The sequence below is a fragment of the Tribolium madens genome, unplaced genomic scaffold, assembly GCF_015345945.1.
Source record: "Tribolium madens isolate multiple individuals breed KSU strain unplaced genomic scaffold, Tmad_KSU_1.1 Scaffold_7;HRSCAF=85;Tcas5.2_LG10, whole genome shotgun sequence".
Lineage (NCBI taxonomy): Eukaryota > Metazoa > Arthropoda > Insecta > Coleoptera > Tenebrionidae > Tribolium > Tribolium madens.
Genome location: NW_025401050.1, coordinates 6,394,526 through 6,413,977, shown reverse-complemented (window position 1 = coordinate 6,413,977; position 19,452 = coordinate 6,394,526). Strand labels below are relative to the sequence as shown.

The 19,452-nt window shown below is 30.6% G+C and overlaps 3 protein-coding genes and 1 pseudogene across 6 annotated transcripts in view; 1 reads left to right on the top strand and 3 right to left on the bottom strand.

Moving 5' to 3' along the window:
* LOC123010234 (protein sickie) overlaps positions 1-19,452 on the top strand; it is a 146,572-nt gene that overhangs the window by 18,099 nt on the left and 109,021 nt on the right. The window lies entirely within an intron of this gene.
* On the bottom strand, positions 4,283-7,217 carry LOC123010239 (annotated as a pseudogene).
* On the bottom strand, positions 8,755-11,107 carry LOC123010237 (nose resistant to fluoxetine protein 6-like). The gene is made up of 9 exons (XM_044406955.1): positions 10,939-11,107; positions 10,700-10,893; positions 10,390-10,648; positions 10,136-10,329; positions 9,754-10,080; positions 9,516-9,706; positions 9,331-9,463; positions 8,952-9,281; positions 8,755-8,892 (listed from the first exon to the last, which is right to left on the bottom strand). The coding sequence occupies exons 1-9, from the start codon at positions 11,105-11,107 to the stop codon at positions 8,755-8,757; spliced, it is 1,935 nt and encodes a 644-aa protein (XP_044262890.1).
* Positions 14,079-16,479, bottom strand: LOC123010236 (nose resistant to fluoxetine protein 6-like). Its single transcript, XM_044406954.1, has 9 exons — positions 16,299-16,479; positions 16,057-16,250; positions 15,742-16,006; positions 15,501-15,694; positions 15,126-15,452; positions 14,886-15,076; positions 14,705-14,837; positions 14,325-14,654; positions 14,079-14,275 (listed from the first exon to the last, which is right to left on the bottom strand). The coding sequence occupies exons 1-9, from the start codon at positions 16,477-16,479 to the stop codon at positions 14,138-14,140; spliced, it is 1,953 nt and encodes a 650-aa protein (XP_044262889.1). The 3' UTR covers positions 14,079-14,137.

The window sequence follows — 19,452 nt, the reverse complement described above, 5'->3', positions numbered from 1 at the left end:
GATTGGAAAATCACTAATTTTAGACGGAGGCCGAAAAAGGAAGTCAAATTTGAGATGACGGAAATAATGCATGAAATGTACGGTGAAAACGATGCAAAACCAGTGTCGAACATTTGCGGATGAGGTATTGTGAGTTCTACTCGGGGGCGAAGTCCCCGACAATTTCGAATCAGGTAGTGTGAGTACTATTCGGGGACGAASCCCACAACAATGTCGACATTTGCGAAGCAAATCTACTTGAGGAGCGAAGCCCCCACATTTTTCAAATTAGATAGTACGAGTTCTACACGAGGAGCGAGCGGCTGTCCCAACGACTACTTCCACAAAACATTTGCAAATCCGGGAGGATTTGCCCGATATAGCTAGTTATTCTTTACTAATTTGTTATCGAATTTTTATCGTTTTGATTTTTTTGAAATTTTTAGTATGTTTGTTCAAGATTTTTCATTTAACTTACACAATGGGAACAAAGCAGATCGAAGTTGAAAAAATATTTCCACCCGTTTAATGTATACGTTATCTTGTTGATAAAATAAATTGAGAGGGGCACAACGTGGAAAATCTTTCTCTTGCCTACACCTTTCGCCCATTTTTCGCCAAGATTTATTTGTTCCGTGTTGCAAAAGTTTAAAGCGAGTATCAGTCGGAGGTGGAAATGGTTTTATTTCATTCACACAAAAAATTGTTCTGTCCATAAATTTCTTATTTATCGCTCTAGGAACGAAATTGACGGCAAAATTTTGTCTTGGTTGTTTGTTTTAAATTTTATTTGGAAAAACTTATGTTAGAGGATTTTATACAGGGTGTTCGGTCTAAGTCGCCCCGGCTGATAACACTTAAACTTACTTCTTTGTTTTAAAAAGTAAATATTTAAGTAATAATATTAATTCTTGGCTTTCTTAATAAATGTATCAAAATTTTATAGCACATCCGGTGTTGCCGGAAATGCTACCAAATTTAGTTTTTCAAATAGAACACCTATATTTTTTTCCTCGAAACAATAATAATTGGCATGAGAAATACGGTAAACCACTATTTATTACATTTTTCGTAACACAATGCAATCGGCAAACATATTAAATCTTAGAATTTTATAAGGAAATTGGTCGCATAGCCTGATTTTTAATTTTAAAGGAAAGGTGTGAATAAAAAAATGTTTGGATACAGTTTAATTGTAGGTTTCACAAATCTATTTTGTCAGTTGATGAGCGAGTTCTCTTATGGAAACTCTTGGATTTTCTTCGACTGATAACAGAACATTCAGATTTCTATTTTCTTGTTCTTTACAAAGAACCATAGGTTTTTTAGTTTTAAAAAGCAAACCTATTTGTTTGAGTTTGTTTTGTTTGAGTTAAATTTCCAACGATTTGGGTGAACTCTATCTGAGTATTTTTCTCTGTACTGTCTTTCAGCTTCCGCTCTATTTTTATTGCATTTAAAAAACACTTCAAGCTGATCTACCAATTCGTCGTAATTAATATCATCCATAAATTAAAGATCTTAAAAATGATTTATTAAGAAATTAGGTTTTGTCAAACTGACAATTAAACGGTATTCAAGCATATTACTTTTTGCATAAATACCTTGACAAGTAAAATCCCCCTACGTTGCAAAATTTACAATAAAATCCAAAACTTTAAATTGTTTTCTGAGTGCATTATGTAATGTAAAATGTGGTTTACCGTATTTTTCATGCCAATTATTATTGTTTCGAGCAAAAAAACTTAGGTGTTCTATTTGAAAAACTAAATTTGGTAGCATTTCCGGCTACACCGGATGTGCCAAAAAAATTTGATGCATTTACTAAGAAAACGAAAAATGAATAGTATTATTTGAAAAATTAGTTTTTGAAGAAAAAGTAAGTTTTGGTGTTATCGACCGGACTTGGACCGAACATTGTATATATTTTTGTTTTTTTTTTCAATTTTTTATTTTAATCTTTTTTTGTACTTCTTCATATCTATTTCAAATTGAATAAAGTGAATTTTTTTTTTAATGGTTACATCTTTTAAATTCCATCCATTTTCTGGCGGGATTTCTCATTTTTCTTCAAGCTCTCAGCATATTTCGATTAAGACAGCAACTTAATTTGTAAAACGCGATTATAAGTTTAATAAGCGTAGCGTCGGTGGGATTCCTCATTCGACATTGTAGACTCGAGCCATTTACGTTAGATCAGCCACCCCAAACTGTACGCAATGGGGCGGACGGTTATTACATGGTTCAGATGTTATGCAGAAAGTTGGAGAAGGAGGAACAGTTTCTATCATAAGGAAATAAGTCAGTTCCCTTCAGGATGTGCGCGTAAATAGCCAAGGTAATCCAACCCTCGGTTATTACGGTTGCCACTATTGTGTCACTGCCTAAATATGGACGAAAATTGGGCCTATCGTTGAATGATATGATGTAACAACTTTGCAACGAGTGGAAATGGAGATGATATCGGTCTCGAAGGACGCTTTGCGGGTGCTTACCCTTTTTGGATACATATTTAAGGGTCAACTGCTGCTTTACATTATTCCGAAGAGATAAGGCGTTTTTGTTTTTTTAATTTGTTTTTGTTTTTTTGTGGGACAAAAATTTTTCAAGATTCGAATGTGAATATCGTAATTTTTTTATTAAATTGGACTAAATCATGTTTTTTGCAGTTTTAATAGTTCTAGAGCTTTAAAAAAGTGCATAAAATGTTGTTGGGTTGAGTTTCAAAAATTACAAATTTTTTGAGCTTTTGAAGGTGAGCGGTAGTAAAATTTTGTAAAAATAGTTAATTTACCATAAGTCGTAAAACGCTTGAAATATAGTTTTCTAGAATTAAACAGTTAAAACACTTTACGATGCATACTTTTTGAGATCTTGAGTAATAAAGTTAAGAATAAGGCTAGAAGCATAGTAAGCACTATATCCGATTCTGACCAAAAAATCAAAAATTTTTAACTGGAGAAAACGCTTGTACAAACCGTTTTAACCTAGGACTCATAGTTCTTGAAATGATTTTTTTCATAAAAAAAACTAAAAATGACCCTGTACCCGGAACCTTAACCCGGAGCTACTTCCGGTTTACGCCATTAGATAGATGATTTAAAGTAGATTTTAATGGTTTTTAGCTAGTCTTATAGTCTCGTAGAAAAACGCAGTCAATATCAAGAAAAACAATTTAATTTTTAAATGTTGATTACGGCGAAACTAATGGAGACAGTGCAAAATGCTTGGTAAATTTGTAATCAGCGCCTCAAAATCTATCAGATATAATAGGATTAAATCAAATCTGAGACACTATTTTTTAAGGGGGTATTAACAAATTTTTACTTTTTTTATTTTGTAAATGGCGACAAAACTGTATCTCAGTGACAATTATAATATTTTGACGTAGACATATGTATAATGTCCCGGGGAATCGATTGGTGTCAAGAAAACTGCAAAATTCGTAATAGTTTTGAAGTAATAATTGTATTTATATTTTTGATATTTTTGACTTTGTCAGAAGTTTTCTTGATAACTATTTATCGTAAAACACCGACCTTTTTTATATTATTGAAAATTAAATTTTTTAACGATACCAAACATAAGAGGTTATCACCAACAAGTTCGCAGTTCGGACATTTCTAGAGATCTTAAAAACTCAAAAAAGTGCATAAAACGTTATTTGGTCGAGTTTGAAAAATTTTGAATTTTTTGGGTTTTTGAAGGTGAGCGGTAGTAAAATCGTAAAAATAGTCAATTTACCATGGTTTTCGAGACGTAAACTTACGCGCTGAACACGATGCAATAGGTAAAAATACTTCACGATGCATAGTTTTTGAAATATTGTGTAATATAGTTTAGGCTATAAGTATAAACACTATACCCGATTCTGACCAAAAAATCAAAAATATTTGGTTTTTTATAATAAACTAGTACTATAAATCCATCAAATTGGTCAATTGTCCCACTAGAAAATTTCGACCAAGCGTCCAACACTAAAAACATTATTTTTTTAAAGATTTTCAAAAAATACTTATTTACTGTTTCTTTTCTGTTTATCATCTCGTTAACAAATGTTATGTTATTAATGTTGGAAATGTTATTATCACAAAGCACTGGAAGCACCAGAAAACAGAAAAAAAATTGGTTTTAAAAAACATGTTACACCTGCTGAACAAGATTTTAAGTAGTTGGATGTAATATTTCGCAATATTACAAAATTATGTACGCAGGTAATAAAACTGTTTAAAGTAAGTGTATAACTATTTATTCATGTACACAAAGTATATTAATACTAGTTACTATTTAACACTTTTTGTTTTGGGGCTTCTATGAAAGAGATATTTTTCAATAGTTATGATTGGAGACTCGAAAGTTAAGCACAAAATCAAGGATAAACCTAATGCGAACATAAAATCTCCTCAAAAGGCATGCATCTAAAAAATTATTATTGTAATAATTACCACCTGAAAATTTGAATACTTACCATTGCAATAGTTGCAATTCTTATTACAATAACAGCAGAATGTACCAAATACATAGAATAAGAAAGTTTTGTCAAAAATTGAAAAACTGGCCATGAAAGAAACTTATCGATAGGTCCTCCATAACCAGTCACACACAAGAAGATTACTCCCACGACTGCCACAGCCCACGCTGATCGATAAAAAGCCAAAAACATTGAATTTCCCCATCGATCTTCTTCTGTAGCCACATTTAAGGGGTAACCGGCCCAGACACAGGCCACTAGACCGGTTATAAATACTAACCAAAGAGTAATAACCTGCCAATGGAAAAAGTTTTAATTTTCTACTTGTAACAACATAAACAATTATTACCCATTTCAAGTGAATTTTGATCTTGTTGGTTTTAATCTTGTACAAGAAGTATCCAGCAAACATTCCTATAACATATGGACCAAATCGGGCGTATGTTGCACCGTAATAATAAATACATAAATTCTTCTTGATCCCTTAAAATTAATTTTTATTTTTGTTTGTGTTTTTTTTGTTTTTCTTACATATTATTTAACACCTGACCTCCTAAATTATTAACGTAACCAATCACAAACGGAGATACACATCCCGCAGTTATTAAGAATCCTAAAGCACCTAAACCAATTTTAGGCCACCTAAATAATGGTATAAGAACGATTGGTGATAAGATAAACAATTGCATATCGACTTGAAGGTATCAAGTTGGGGGCACACACTGAAATTCATTATTAAATTAAAGATTTTACTTTTGTTAAACACACTTACAGTTCCTTGTTGAACATAGTTTGTTATATACAATAGACTACTCCAGCATCCTGTTTTGCATGTGTCAACTAGAATTATATCAACAATTTTCCACAATGGTCCATTTCCGAAGTGATTTAAAAGAAAAAGGTGTATCAAACCAATTATAAAATTATAAAATTATAAAAAAAAACGTAAAAAAGAAATACATTGAATTTCGCTTCTTTGTCCATTGATTTCCAAAACGTGTAAACTGTTACAAGACCTACAACTACGAAAAATGTGTCAACGGAGACTGTGGCTCCTAGTATAAACATATTAGCGGGGTCATCGACCCACTAAAATTAAAAAAATTATCCACTTCTAATTTTTGCTGTAGAACAACATACCCTTTGTAGGTCAAAAAAAATAGATAATGGTGCATATATGACAGCTGAAAATTCGTGTCCAATAATGACCCACATCATACTTAGTGCTTTGATTCCATTTAGACAAAGCAATTGATCCGAATTTTTGCTTGACCGGAAGAGTTTTTGGCCATTATGAAGAAAAGAAAATGCAATAAGCAATTTGTGGTAAAGTTCTGTAACATAAAAATTGACACATTGTTTAAATCAAGTATTTTTTACCTTTTTTGAAGTAGTTTAGAGCAATATCATAGCAGGTTGAAACAACCACTAAACACAGGAAAATTGCTAGAAGTGTTATCGTCACAATTGCTCCCGCTAATAATTCCGGTTCTGTTGCTTTTGAATAACAATAATCTTCCGCATAGTTGAAAAGTCCGGGGATTTCAGCTGCTGACATGGTACTTGGTACACAGGCAGCAAAATGAAGTCATGTGTAGCCCATCGATCTGGCGCTTCTGGGTGTAATAAAATTCTCTGCAAGTTGTAATCTAAACTCAGATTGCTATATTTTGGCCAAAAATTGGGATTTAAGCAATTATTTTGTTGAAATACATTGATTTAGAATAAGTTTTGAGGTTAAATTTTGGAAGATTAGATTGAGCATTGCTTAAATCGCTTTATTCAGGGTGAAAACTGCAATTTAAGCAATTATTTTGTTGAAATACATTGTATTTAATTGATTTCTAGCTTTAAATAAAGTAAAAATATATTAGAAGTTGCTCAAATTACTTTATCTTAAGCAGTTATTTTGTTGAAATACATTGATGTAGTTTGATTTTTAGCTTAAAATCGAACCAAATCGATTAGAAATTGCACAATTTTTTTATTTTGGTCATAAATTTGGATTTGGCTAATTATTTTGTTAAAATACATTGATTTAGTATGACTTCTACCTTAAAGTCAAGCAAAACTGAATTGAAAATATTTCAAATTGCTTTGTTTTGGTCGAAAATTGAGATTAAAGCATGTATTTTGTTGAAATGCATTGATTAGGTTGATTTATGGCTTAATATCGATTGGAAATAGCACAAAGTGCTTCATTTTGGACAAGAATTAGGATTTAAGCATTTATTTTGTTAAGTTATGCCTTAAAATCAAGCAAAAAAGTGGCTCAAATTGCTTTTTTATTTTGGCAGAAAACTGTGATTTAAGCAACTATTTTAGTCAAACAAAACACTTACAGGACTCGCCTTTACATCCGTGATTCCAAAATTTTTGAAATATTTTTCTGTTTGAGGGCTAAATTCTATTCTTCCCAGACAATATTTCCCATAAATTTTATTATATTCGATGCCGTAGCATTTATCAAATCTTCCCAAATCCATCAAATTGCCTTCTAGTATACCACTAGGAAATTTTGACCAAGCATCCAACACTAAAAACAACCACGTTTCTCTTGAAATTTTTAAACGAATAGGTACTCACTTTTAATCAACACATTGTCGGCTTCATCTGAATCACTTAATTTAGTTTTGATTCGAGCAGTCAGCTCTTTTTTATCAACTAACTCGTTAAAAAATTCATCATAAATGTTGGTAGTATTGTCGTCACAAAACACCAACGAATAGAAGAGAATACAAATAAAAATTTTACTTTTGGAAAACATGTTTTATTTTAATACAATTTCAAACTAGTTGAATTGTTTATAATCCTCTGATATTTAACGGTTTTGATCATTATCTGATTTCTATCAAGTGTCTAATGAAGTACATAGCTTTATGTCCTTATTCGGAAATAATAATTTAAAAGATGTTAATGACGTGGGTCTAAATTCAGAAATTTTTGCAATATTGCAATATGTTGTTTTTATAGTTTTTTTCGTGTTTTTAGTATTAGTGAGTTATTTTTGGTATTTCTATTATTTATAAATGTTTAACTCTTTAACTTTATACCCAAAATTATAAAAGACATTATTCAGACAATATTTAAGAAGAATTAAACACTCGAAGTAAATTTTAAAGACATGTTTTTTGTGTTTTTTTTACTTGTTATGGTAGAAATAGCAACTATTAATTAAATGATAAAATAAAGTAAGTTTCGTCATTCTTCTGCAAAACTTTTGACACGAATTTTGAAAATTAAGTTTATGTACCAAAAGCATTACACATAGAGAGGATAAAGAGTCTATAACTTAAGGTTTTATAACAGGTTTTTGTACTCTATCCACGCACATAGAAAGATGTACGAATATGTTTTTTAATCTATCTTCACGTAGGAACCTAATGATTATTGTTTTATTCTTTTTGATTTAGGTGTTTTATAGAGTTATGATAGAAGATTTGAAAATGAAGCATAAAATATTGACAAACTTAAAACCATTCCAAAACAAGTGTGACTAAAAATAAATTTTATCAAACAATACTTGAGGTTATGACAATACTAATTGGTAATTACCGGTACAATTTTAGAGAAAGCTATATTATTTCTCAAAAGTGCCATTTTAAAACTCAGCATCTAAATTTTATAGTCAATATTTAATTTATTTGGTGCCTAGATGATTCTAATTAGTTTAGAAAAAAGCTTTTGAATGATTACTGTATACTATAATTAGTTTTTGTTTCAAAACAGTTTTTGGATAAGATTTTCGAAAAGGCCTGGTCAAGCATGAGGTTGTTTTTTGTAAGAGTTTTTCCGTTCTGCTTAAAAGTATTGTCATCCGCTACATTGAAAAGCTTTAGCGATAACAGATAAGAAGATACATGAAATCTCAAATAATCCAAGTAATCTTTTGATACGTTTCATGATTAGACTCTTTTGAGTATGCGTTCCTTTTTTTGAAAAAGGAAGAATTACAAAGGATGGCTCACTTGAGTTTGGAATTTTACACACATACATAGGGTTCTGCAAAAACAATTTTTTTTGTTAATGGTTGCATAAAAACTTTAGTGAAATAAGGAGAAGAGCCACTTGATGAGTTAGTTCTTTTTTTGCCATTTGTGGGATTGAATAAGAAAATCCTAAAAGAAAGAAGGCAGTAGAGAAGGATTATCTAGAAAATGTTTGATTTCTCAAATTTATGTTTTTGGGTTTTTTTAATTTTTTCAAACTCACTATAAGTAAAGGAAAGGAAGGATGAGGAATAAATAATTCAAAGATTTAGTACAAATTAAATATATTTTCATGTTTACTTAATTAATTATTAATTACTGTTTTACATTTTTTGTTTTGGGGCTTCTATGAAAGAGATACTTTTCCATAATTATGATTGGAGATTCGAAAGTTAAGCACAGAATTAGAGATAAACCCAAAGTAAACATAAAATCACCCCAAAAGACATGCATCTAAATAAAAAAGACATATTTTGCTACTAAAGATCACTTCAAAATTTGTATAAACTTACCATTGCAAGATTGGAGAATTTTATGCTGTTCCTCGAGAGTGTATATCTGACAACAATAACGGTAAAATGTATTAAGTACATAGAGTAAGAAAGTTTAGTCAAAAATTGAAAAACTGGCCATGAAAGGAATTTGTCAATGGGTCCACCATAGCCAGCCACACACAAGAAAATTACTCCCACTACTGCCACAGCCCACGCTGATCGATTAAAAGCCAAATACATTGAATTTCCCCATCGATCTTCTTCTGTCGACACATATAATGGATAACCGCCCCAGACACAGGCCACTAGACCGGTTATAAACACTAACCAAAGAGTTATAACCTGCCACTGATAAAAGTTTTAGTTTTCTACTTGTACCAAGCACAAACAGCATTACCCATTTTAGGTGAATTTTAATCTTGTTGGTTTTAATCTTGTACAAGAAGTATCCAGCAAGCATACCGATAACATATGGACCAAATCGAGCATAAGTTGCACCATAATAATTGTAACTAAATCCTAACATATCCCTAAAGAATCATGTTTAAAGTGATTTCTGATAAGATTTTTAGTTTTACTTACGCATTTGATAACATCATAGCTTTGAAATGGTTTACATAACCAATCACAAACGGCGAGACGCATCCTGCAATTGTCAAAATACCTAAAGCACCTAAACCAATCATGGGCCATCTATGGAGTGGTATAAGAATGATGGGTGACAAGACAAACAATTGCATATCGACTTGGAGGTACCAAGCTTGAGGCAAACACTGAAATTTACGCTTAAATGTGCGAATGTTTCGTTAAACACACTTACAGTGCCTTCTTGCACATAATTTGTTATATACAAGAGACTACTCCACCATCCTTGTTTGCATGTCTCGACTAGACTTGTATCTACAGTTTTCCACAATGGTCCATTACCGAAATGATTTAAGAGGTAAACGTGTATTAAACCAACTATAAAATACGCAGGTGTTAGTCTGAGATACCGATGAAGGTAGAAAAGTAAAACATTGAACTTTGCTCCTTTGTCCATTGATTTCAAAAATGTGTAAACTGTTACAAGACCTCCAACTACGAAAAATGTGTCAACGGAGACTGTGGCTCCTGATATAAACATATTGGCGGAATCATTAAACCACTAAAATTAATAAAAAATGTTTTACTATTTTGGGCACTTTTGTACAATTCCATACATCTACTAGGTCCAGGAGATTAGATAAAGGTGCAGTTAGAACATTTGAGTATTCGTGTCCAATTATGACCCACATCATGCTCATTGCCTTGATTCCATTTAGACAAAGGAGTTGATCGGAGTTTTTGCTTGAACGGAAGAGTTTGCAACCATTGTGATAGAACGAAAATGCAATCAACAGTTCGTGGTAAGGTTCTATAAAATAATAATAAAATATAAAATAATAAGTTTTAACTAGTTAATTGTAAAATTTACCTTTTTTGAAGTAGTTTAGTGCAATATCATAGCTGGTTGAAACAATCACTAAACACAGAAAAATTGCTAGAATTGTTATTGTCACAATTGCTCCTGGCGACAATTCCGATTTTGTCGCTTTAGAATAACAGAAGTCATTTGTGAAATCTAAAGGTTTTGGCAATTCAGCTGCTGACATAGTACTTGGTATACACGCAGCAATTGTAATTCCTAGTTTATCTCCAACCATTGCTCTGGGTTGTGGATTTAGAAAAAGGTTCTACAATTTGTAACTTAGTACTCAAGAAAGAGTTGCACAACTTAGACTCACAGGAGGAGGCTTAGCATTGCTAATATTATATTTTTTGAAGTATTTCTCTGTTTCTGTACTAAATGGTAACGTGCCTAAACAATACTTTCCGTAAATGTTGTTATACTCGATGCTATAACATTCGTCAAAACTTCCCAAATCCATTAATTTGCCTTCTAGCAGGCCACTAGGTAATTTTGACCAAGCATCCAACACTGAAACCAAGCATGTTATTGAGTTTTTTTTCAAAAAAACTTTACTTTTAATCATTGCGCTGTTGGCGTTATCTGAATCACCCAATTTTGTTTTGATTAGAACAGACAGCTTTTGTCTGTCTACTACCTCGTAAATTTCATTAGTATTTCTATCACAAAGCACTGAACTATAAAAAAACAGAAGGAATAAAAAGAAACTAGTTTTAGAACTCATTTTTCGTTCTAATGAGTATTTTGGACTGATTAGAATCTAGATTTTCATCTTGTATTTATAGTAGTCCCAATCCTTATCAGATTTATATGAAGTACTTTCTTCCCTTACGCACGTTTGCTGAGAAACCATCCAAAGTTCATTTCGGGGAATAATTGAGTAGAATGTTTTTTTTTTTTGTAAGTGCGACCCATATTTTTAGTTTCGTTTTTGTTTTTGTGGTTAAAATATGAATATGACTGTAAAAAATAAGGAAGCAAGTTTCATGTTGCGAAAAACGTTGGTACTATTTTCTTGTTTTTGAAAATATTTTTTTAAGATCATTTGGGGCGTTTTTTGATTACCAGAAATGATTGTTTATTAAAAAAAATTCTTTCCCAAGCAGAAATCGGGTTTACTATTCTGATTAGATTGTTGCAACCGAAAGTGGAAGTGATTTCATAAAAAGCATCGGAGTTGAAATACAACCTGTGACTTCTAAAGTTGGTATCCATCATTTTTGAGAAACAACAACAAACGTTCAAACTTGGAAATATTAATCTTTTATTTACAAAAATTCTTAATTTGAGGATTGAGTGTTTGGGCCCGAAATTAGCCGCAAATTTGGTTTTATTTTTTTATAAAGAAAATATTGATGTGGTGGGAAGGACAATACATGATTCATAAGCCCTTTTCATTGCCTCAGAGACCTTTACGGCCTTGGTCTTTAAAGTGTTTCTTTGGCTGAAAGGTTTACTTGCAATGTTAAATAATTGTTGTTTTTTCTTAAAGTTATTAGAACTTTATTTATCAACAACTAATTGTAGTAATTGCAGAGATAAAAGGTACTTGTAATTGACAAGTTTTTGTAGACATAATTGAAAGCCTCGTGTTCATCATTATCTCATTCTATATCTGCATTTGTGTTTTCAGAAATACTTTGTTTTTTATTTTAAATTATCGTTAGCTTGTGAATTCTAAGTAATCAGTTAATTTTTGGTTTTCTAAAAAGTAATTACTGACAATTGTTTCTCCGTAAGTAAGAAAAGTGACGCTGAAGATTAAGTTTTTTGAGTTTTATAATAAATTAAATATTTATTTGTATTTCATATTTACAGAAAAAATTGCTTCTACTTGTACGTAGGAGTACTGTTGCCTAATTATTTTTTAGTTAATTTTTTGGGCTTTTATGGAACAGAAATTTTTCAATAATTATGATTTAATCGAAGGATAATTTTTATTTTTTAACTTTTTTGAAAATATATTTTTCAAGAATTTTAATACATAATTGAAGAAACATAAAATCACAGACAAAACTTCCAATGTTTTGCAAAATATTATTTTCTTCTATTAATATCTAACAATCTAACACTTAAATATTTTGGCGATAAAAGAAGAACAACGTTTTATTATTTAGCTCTTCTTCTTTTTTACTTGTAACATTTTACAAAGTAATAATAATAAACAGAAAAAAGGCCAACAGAGAAAGGCTTATTTAGAAAATGTTTCACTTGGCTTATAGTTAAGGAAACTTTTATCAAACTTTTGCGTGTGGGTCTTCCTGTTTTTAGGAAGTCACAAAAATTAAATTACTTTTAGACATTCATACCAGGTGAATAAAAAGTATAGAAGCAAACGTTTTTTGCTTATACTATTTATTTTTTGGAAAAACTAATTGATGAATGATGAAATTCTAAAAAAATGTGATGTTTTATTGAGAATAAAATTTTTCGAAATTTTCTTTTGTTTTTGAGTTCTACAAAAAAATATTTTTTTAAAAGGCAACTCACTATAAAACAATTATTCTCATGAAGGTTGGTTTGGAATGGAACGAAAAAGAATAGAATATGATTTTTAAAAAACATGTTTCATTATGTATCTTTTACTTGTCGATGGCAGTAACCACTTTCTTCCAGTGTAATACATATAATTAAACCTACGATCCATCAAGAATAACTTCAAAACTAACAATTTCTCTTGATGTCTCAGTTTCGCTATTAAATGTAGCAGCATGTTTTTCTCTTAGTAGAGGTAAAAGACGATAAAAGTTTTACCCTTTCGAGAGGTTACGTATATTTTTATGTATTTTGACAGATAAGGGAGGAAAAGTTTTACCTCTCAGGGAGGTATTTTTTTTTCTTTCTAAGAGGTAATTAACCACTTTTCTTTTTGAAAATTAAATTCAGAGTGCTTTAGCTCCTTTAGGAAGCATTTTCGGATATAGTCATATATAAGGCTTTTTTATAATTGCAAAAGTTTTATGTAAGTTTTTTTTTACATATTTTTTTTATTTTTGGGTTTCAAATTTTTTTATTTGAATATGGGTTGTATTTTGAACTCGCACACAAAGACATCTTAAATTTTGTAATAAACGTATAAATGATGATTATGTTTATGAATCTGTAGTTACGATGAGGTACTTATATATGAATTATATATATGAATCACTTTTAGGATCACCTTTATGAGTAATCTTTAGATTGGATTCTATTACTATTATGTTTACTTTTTTGAATTGCAATATTTAATTTTGCTACTTAAGGGCCAGTTTTATAATCGAATTTAAAAAAGCAATAAATTAAATATTGTTTAGAGTGTGCTAATTATTACAAACTACTTCACAGAAATTTTATATTCTAAACCAACATTAACTTTAAAGTCTCTTCAATTTGATTATGAAACTGGCCTTAAGCCTTTTTTATTTTATTTTCTCACACCAAGAAATAAAAGATAAGAAGAAGATAAAAGATAAAGAGAAGCAATAACCTTTTGCGATTTTGCTCTTCTTCTCTTTTTGCTTGAAACATTTTGTAAAGGAATAATAACAAACAAGACCAACAGAGTAAGGCTTATTAAGAAAATTTTTCATTTGGATTAAACTTTTATAAACTTTTCACTTTTGAGTCTTTTTATTTTTTGTAAGTCACAAAAATGAAATTAATTTTAGACAATTATATACCTTTGTTCCATAAGAAATTGAACGAAAAAGAATAAATAATTTTTATTACAAATTAAATATATTTTTAAATTCACTTAATTACACATAATTGATAATTACTGTTTTACATTTTTCGTTTTGGAACTTCTATGAAAAAGATATTTTTCAAGAATTATAATTGGAGATTCGAAAGTTAAGCACAGAATCAGGGATAAACCTAACGTAAACATAAAATCTCCCCAAAATACGTGCATCTAAAAGAGAAATTTATCAAATGAATCTTAAGGTAATGACAAGACTTACCATTGCAAGATTAGAGAATTTGATATTGTTTCTCAAAAGTGCATATCTGACTATAATGAGAGCATAATGTACCAAATACATGGAGTAAGAAAGTTTAGTCAAAAACTGAAAAACTGGCCATGAAAGGAATTTGTCGATAGGTCCACCATAGCCAGCCACACACAAGAAAATTACTCCCACGACTGCCACAGCCCACGCTGGTCGATTGAAAGCCAAAAACATTGAATTTCCCCATCGATCTTCTTTTGTAGCCACATTTAAAGGATAACCGGCCCAGACACAGGCCACTAGACCGGTTAAAACCACTAACCAAAGAGTTATAACCTGCCACTGCAAAAAGTTTTTAATTTTCCACTTGCTACAAGCACAAACAATATTACCCATTTTAGGTGAATTTTTATCTTGTTGGTTTTAATCTTATACAAGAAGTATCCAGCTAGCATACCGATAACATATGGTCCAAATCGGGCGTATGCCGTAATATAGTAATAATTCGTATAATCTTCGGTATTACTATAGAATTATTTATTAACTTGTAATATATTTTTTTGTTTTACTTACTTATTATTTGACATCCTTCCTCCTAAATTCTTAGCGTAACCAATCACAAACGGAGATACACATCCCGCAATTATTAAGAATCCTAAAGCACTTAAACCAATTTTGGGCCACCTAAACAATGGTATAAGAACGATTGGTGATAAAATAACCAACTGCATGTCAACTTGAAGGTACCAAGTTTGAGGCACACACTAAAATTTATATTAAATTAAGAATTTTATTTTTTTTAAACAAACTTACAATTCCTTTTTGAACATAGTTTGCTATATACAATAGACTACTCCACCACCCTGTTCTGCAACTGTCAACTAGACTTACATCGACAATTTTCCACAATGGTCCATTTCCGAGGTGGTTTAGAAGGAAAAGATGTATTAAACCCACTATAAAGTACGCAGGTGTTAGTCTAAGATATCTATGGACGTAGAAGAGTAAAACATTAAATTTCAGTCCTTTGTCCATTGATTTCAAAAATGTGTAAACAGTCACAAGACCTCCAACGACGAAAAATGTGTCAACGGACACTGTGGCTCCTGATATAAACATATTGGCAGGATCGTTTTGCCACTAAAACTGACATTTTTCTACTGTTAACTTTGTTACACAAAAACTTACGTCTTTTATGGCAAAAAAGTTAGAAATTGGAACATTCATAACATGTGAGTATTCGTGTCCAATGATGACCCACATCATACTTATTGCCTTGATTCCATTTAGACAAAGGAGTTGATCCGAATTTTTGCTTGACCGGAAAAGTTTTCGTCCGTTGTGTAGAAAAGAAAATGCAATAAGCAGTTCGTGGTAAGGTTCTGTAAAATAAGTTAAGTTGACTCAGTCACAGTCAAGTATTTTTCACCTTTTTTGAAGTAGTCTAGTGCAATATTATAGCAGGTTGAAACAAATACTAAACACAGGAAAACTGCTAGAATTGTTATCGTCACAATTGCTCCCGATGATAATTCCGGTTCTGTTGCTTTAGAATAGCAAAGGTCTTCCGTATAGTTGAAAAGTCCGGGGATTTCAGCTGCTGACATGGTACTTGGTACACATGCAGCAAAATGAATTCCCATATAATCCGCACCTAATGCTATCAATCTGGGTTCAGGGTGTAGCATAATAACCTACAAATTGTAATCTAGACTCAAGTGACAATTTTACAACAAATACTTACAGGACGCGTCTTTACATCGGTGATTCCAAAACTTTGAAAATATTTTTCTGTTTGAGGGCTAAATTTCATAGTTCCCAGGCAATATTTCCCATAATTTTTTTTATATTCAATTCCGTAGCATTCATCAAAACTTCCCAGATCTATCACATGGCCTTCTAGTATACCACTAGGAAATTTTGACCAAGCATCCAACACTGAAAACAACCATGTTGCTTCTGGGTTTTACCAAAAAAAAAACTTACTCCTAATCAATGCATTGTTGGCTTCATCCGAATTACCTAATTTATTTTTAATTTGAGCAGTTAGCTCTTTTTTATTCACTACCTCGTTAAAAAATTCATCGTAGAAATTAATAATATTATTATCACAATGCGCCGAAGAGATCAAAAGTAGACAGAAAAGAATATTGGAATTCATACACATGATTCTAGCAAGTATTTTAAACTGATCAAAACTTTGATTTTCCTCTGGTATTAATAGAATTGTCCTAATCATTATCTGGCTTGTATGAAGTACTTTCTCATGCATGAGGAATTTCAATTGCTTTGTAACGATATCAAAAAGGTTTTCATGTTTTCAGTTTTCAATTGTCAAAATCGATAAGTACAACAATACAATAAATAACACGTTCACAAAAATGGTTACAAGATACTGAATAATGTAGAAAGGTTATGACATTATTATAAATCCTGAAAACACCGTAATACCATACAGGGTGATTCAAAAGTATCGAGCCATCTCTGGGGTGGTGATAAAGGACATCCAACTGTTTAAAAGTTTCCAAGACAAAAAAATGTTTGAGTTTTTTTCACAAGATATAACTCTTTAAAGGTTAAATTTTGGGTTACGTTTTTTGCCGTTCAGATGATGTGTTTTTGAATTTAGTTATTGAAAGAACTCACCAATTTGTGTCTTATGTTGTGCAAAACATATAACAAACTAGCAAATTTAACCACAAATTAAATCCGACAACATCGGAAACAAAACAGAAGATGCTTACATGATAATATGGAAATTGTTCTATTTTTTCTCAAAAAAAAGCATTTACTTTGATGCTTAACTCAAAGTCTTCTACCATCATTCGATAGTTGGCCCAACACTTTCTACGAGTATTACCCTGTATAATCATTATTTTATTTATTATTATTTGTACTGCAAGAATTTGTTATGTACAGGGTGCGCCAGAACTCGCGCCCCAGAGAATAATTTCAAGTAAGATGAGATACCAGGAACATGAAAAAAAAAATGTTAAAAAAATTCTGTCAAAAAATTTTGACATTTATTTTTTGACACTTTCTTATGTCTATTTAATGACACTGATGATATTGTATATGTTTTTTTATAATTATTTAGTAAAGGTACAAAAATTTTGACAATAAAAGCCACAAATAACCTTAAACAGAGTTACAATTTAGGATAGAGTTTCCCTGTATCCTCTTCTAATAGCCTGTAGCAAAAAAAAACTTGGAAAACTATTTTTCTAACAGAAATAGATAGAGTCAAAGTGCAAAATTTAAAATCTCATAACTTCAAAATTTTTATAGATAGAATTTTTTTAACATTTTTCATGTTCCTGGTATCTTATTTTACATGGCATTTTTCACTGGGGCGCGAGTTCTGGCTCACCCTGCATTTTATATTTTCTCATTTTGTTCTGTTAATAGGCGTTTTTTAAGATTAAGATTTAATATTAGAAACAAAAAATGTGTTTTTTGATAAATAATTAAAAGATTGTAACATTTTTAAAATTAACAATCACGAATTAATCATTGTGTAGACATAACGAATAATAATCATTATAATAGGAATTCAAAGATAATTTTTGGTTTGATAATAATTAATCATTTGAGGTGCGTGAAATTAAAGATGATTCATAAAAGTAATAGTGTCTGGCAAGAGATTCTTTTATTACTTGATTTTCAGAATCATAAACGTTGTAGTTATTTAATTTTCGAAGTGGAGAGTTTTGTTTCTGATTTGTTATTTTCGAGTGTTCAAACATTAAAGATGTTTTGTGTTTGGTTTTGATTTTTGTCTAGTGTCAGGCAGATATATTGTTCAAAATTGTTTCTATTGTTTTTGTCGAGGTTACGCTTAAAGAAAAGCTTAAAGAAAATATTGATAGGTGGAGGGAAGAACGAAGAACTTGATACAATACATGTATGTACATGAGCCGTGGTCTTTAAAGTGTTTCTTTGGCTGAAAAGTTTATGTACGCATCTTGCAATGTTAATTTTTTTTCGGAAAGTTATTAGAACTTTTTTTATCAACAACTAATTGTAGTAATTGTGGAGATAAAAGATAATTGACAAGGTTTTCTCGAAGTAATTGAGAGCTTAGTGTTCATCATTATCTCATTTTATATCTGCATTTGTATTTTCAGTAATACTGTTTTTATTTTAAATTTATTGTTAGCTTAAGGTCTAAGTTATAGTTAAGAAAACTTTTATCAAACTTTCACTTTTGGGTCTTTCTATTTTTTGGAAGTCACAAAAATTAAATTAATTTTAGACAATCATACCAGCTGAATAAAAAGTATGGAACCATACGTTTTTTACTATAAACTATAAAAATGTAATGTTTCATCAAGAATAAAATTTTTCGTAATTTTCTTTTGTTTTTGAGTTCTACAAAAAAAAATATTTTTTTTAAATGGCAACCCACTATAAAACCATTTTTTTTCATGAAGATTATGATGAAAGGATTACAACTATCTACTTTATATTTAATTTTAAAAAAATTACATAAATTGCAATTTTAACAAAAAAAATCGCATAATGCAAAAACAAAACAAAATTTTGTTCTCAAAATACGATCACATTGTTTATATTACTTTACTTCAAATTAATTGTTATTTTCTGGAGGGAAATGATTTAAAAAGAAACCGCTTGGTTTCATACTTTATATTCACCCTGTATACCTAGGGAAAGAAACGAAAAAGAAAAAAATATGCTTTTTAAAATCATGTTTCATTATGTATCTTTTACTTGTCGATGGCAGTAACCAATTTCTTCCAGTGTAATACATATAATTTTTTCTACGATCCATCAAGAAAAACTTCAAAACTAACAATTTCTCTTGATGTGTCAGTTTCGCTATTAAGTTTAGCAGCATGTTTTTCTGTTAGGAGAGGTAAAAGACGATAAAATTTTTACCCTTCCGAGAGGTTACATATATTTTTTGTATTTTGACAGATAAGGGAGGAAAAGTTTTACCTTTTAGGGAAGTAAAATTTATATCTTTCTGGGAGGTAATTGACCACTTTTTTTCAAAAGTAAATTCAGAGTGCTTTAGCTTCTTTAAGAAGCATTTCCGGATATAGTCATATATTTTTTTTTATATTGACCTAAAGAATCACCTCCCAAAATTTTTTACGTTTTTTTTTTGAAGAACGTA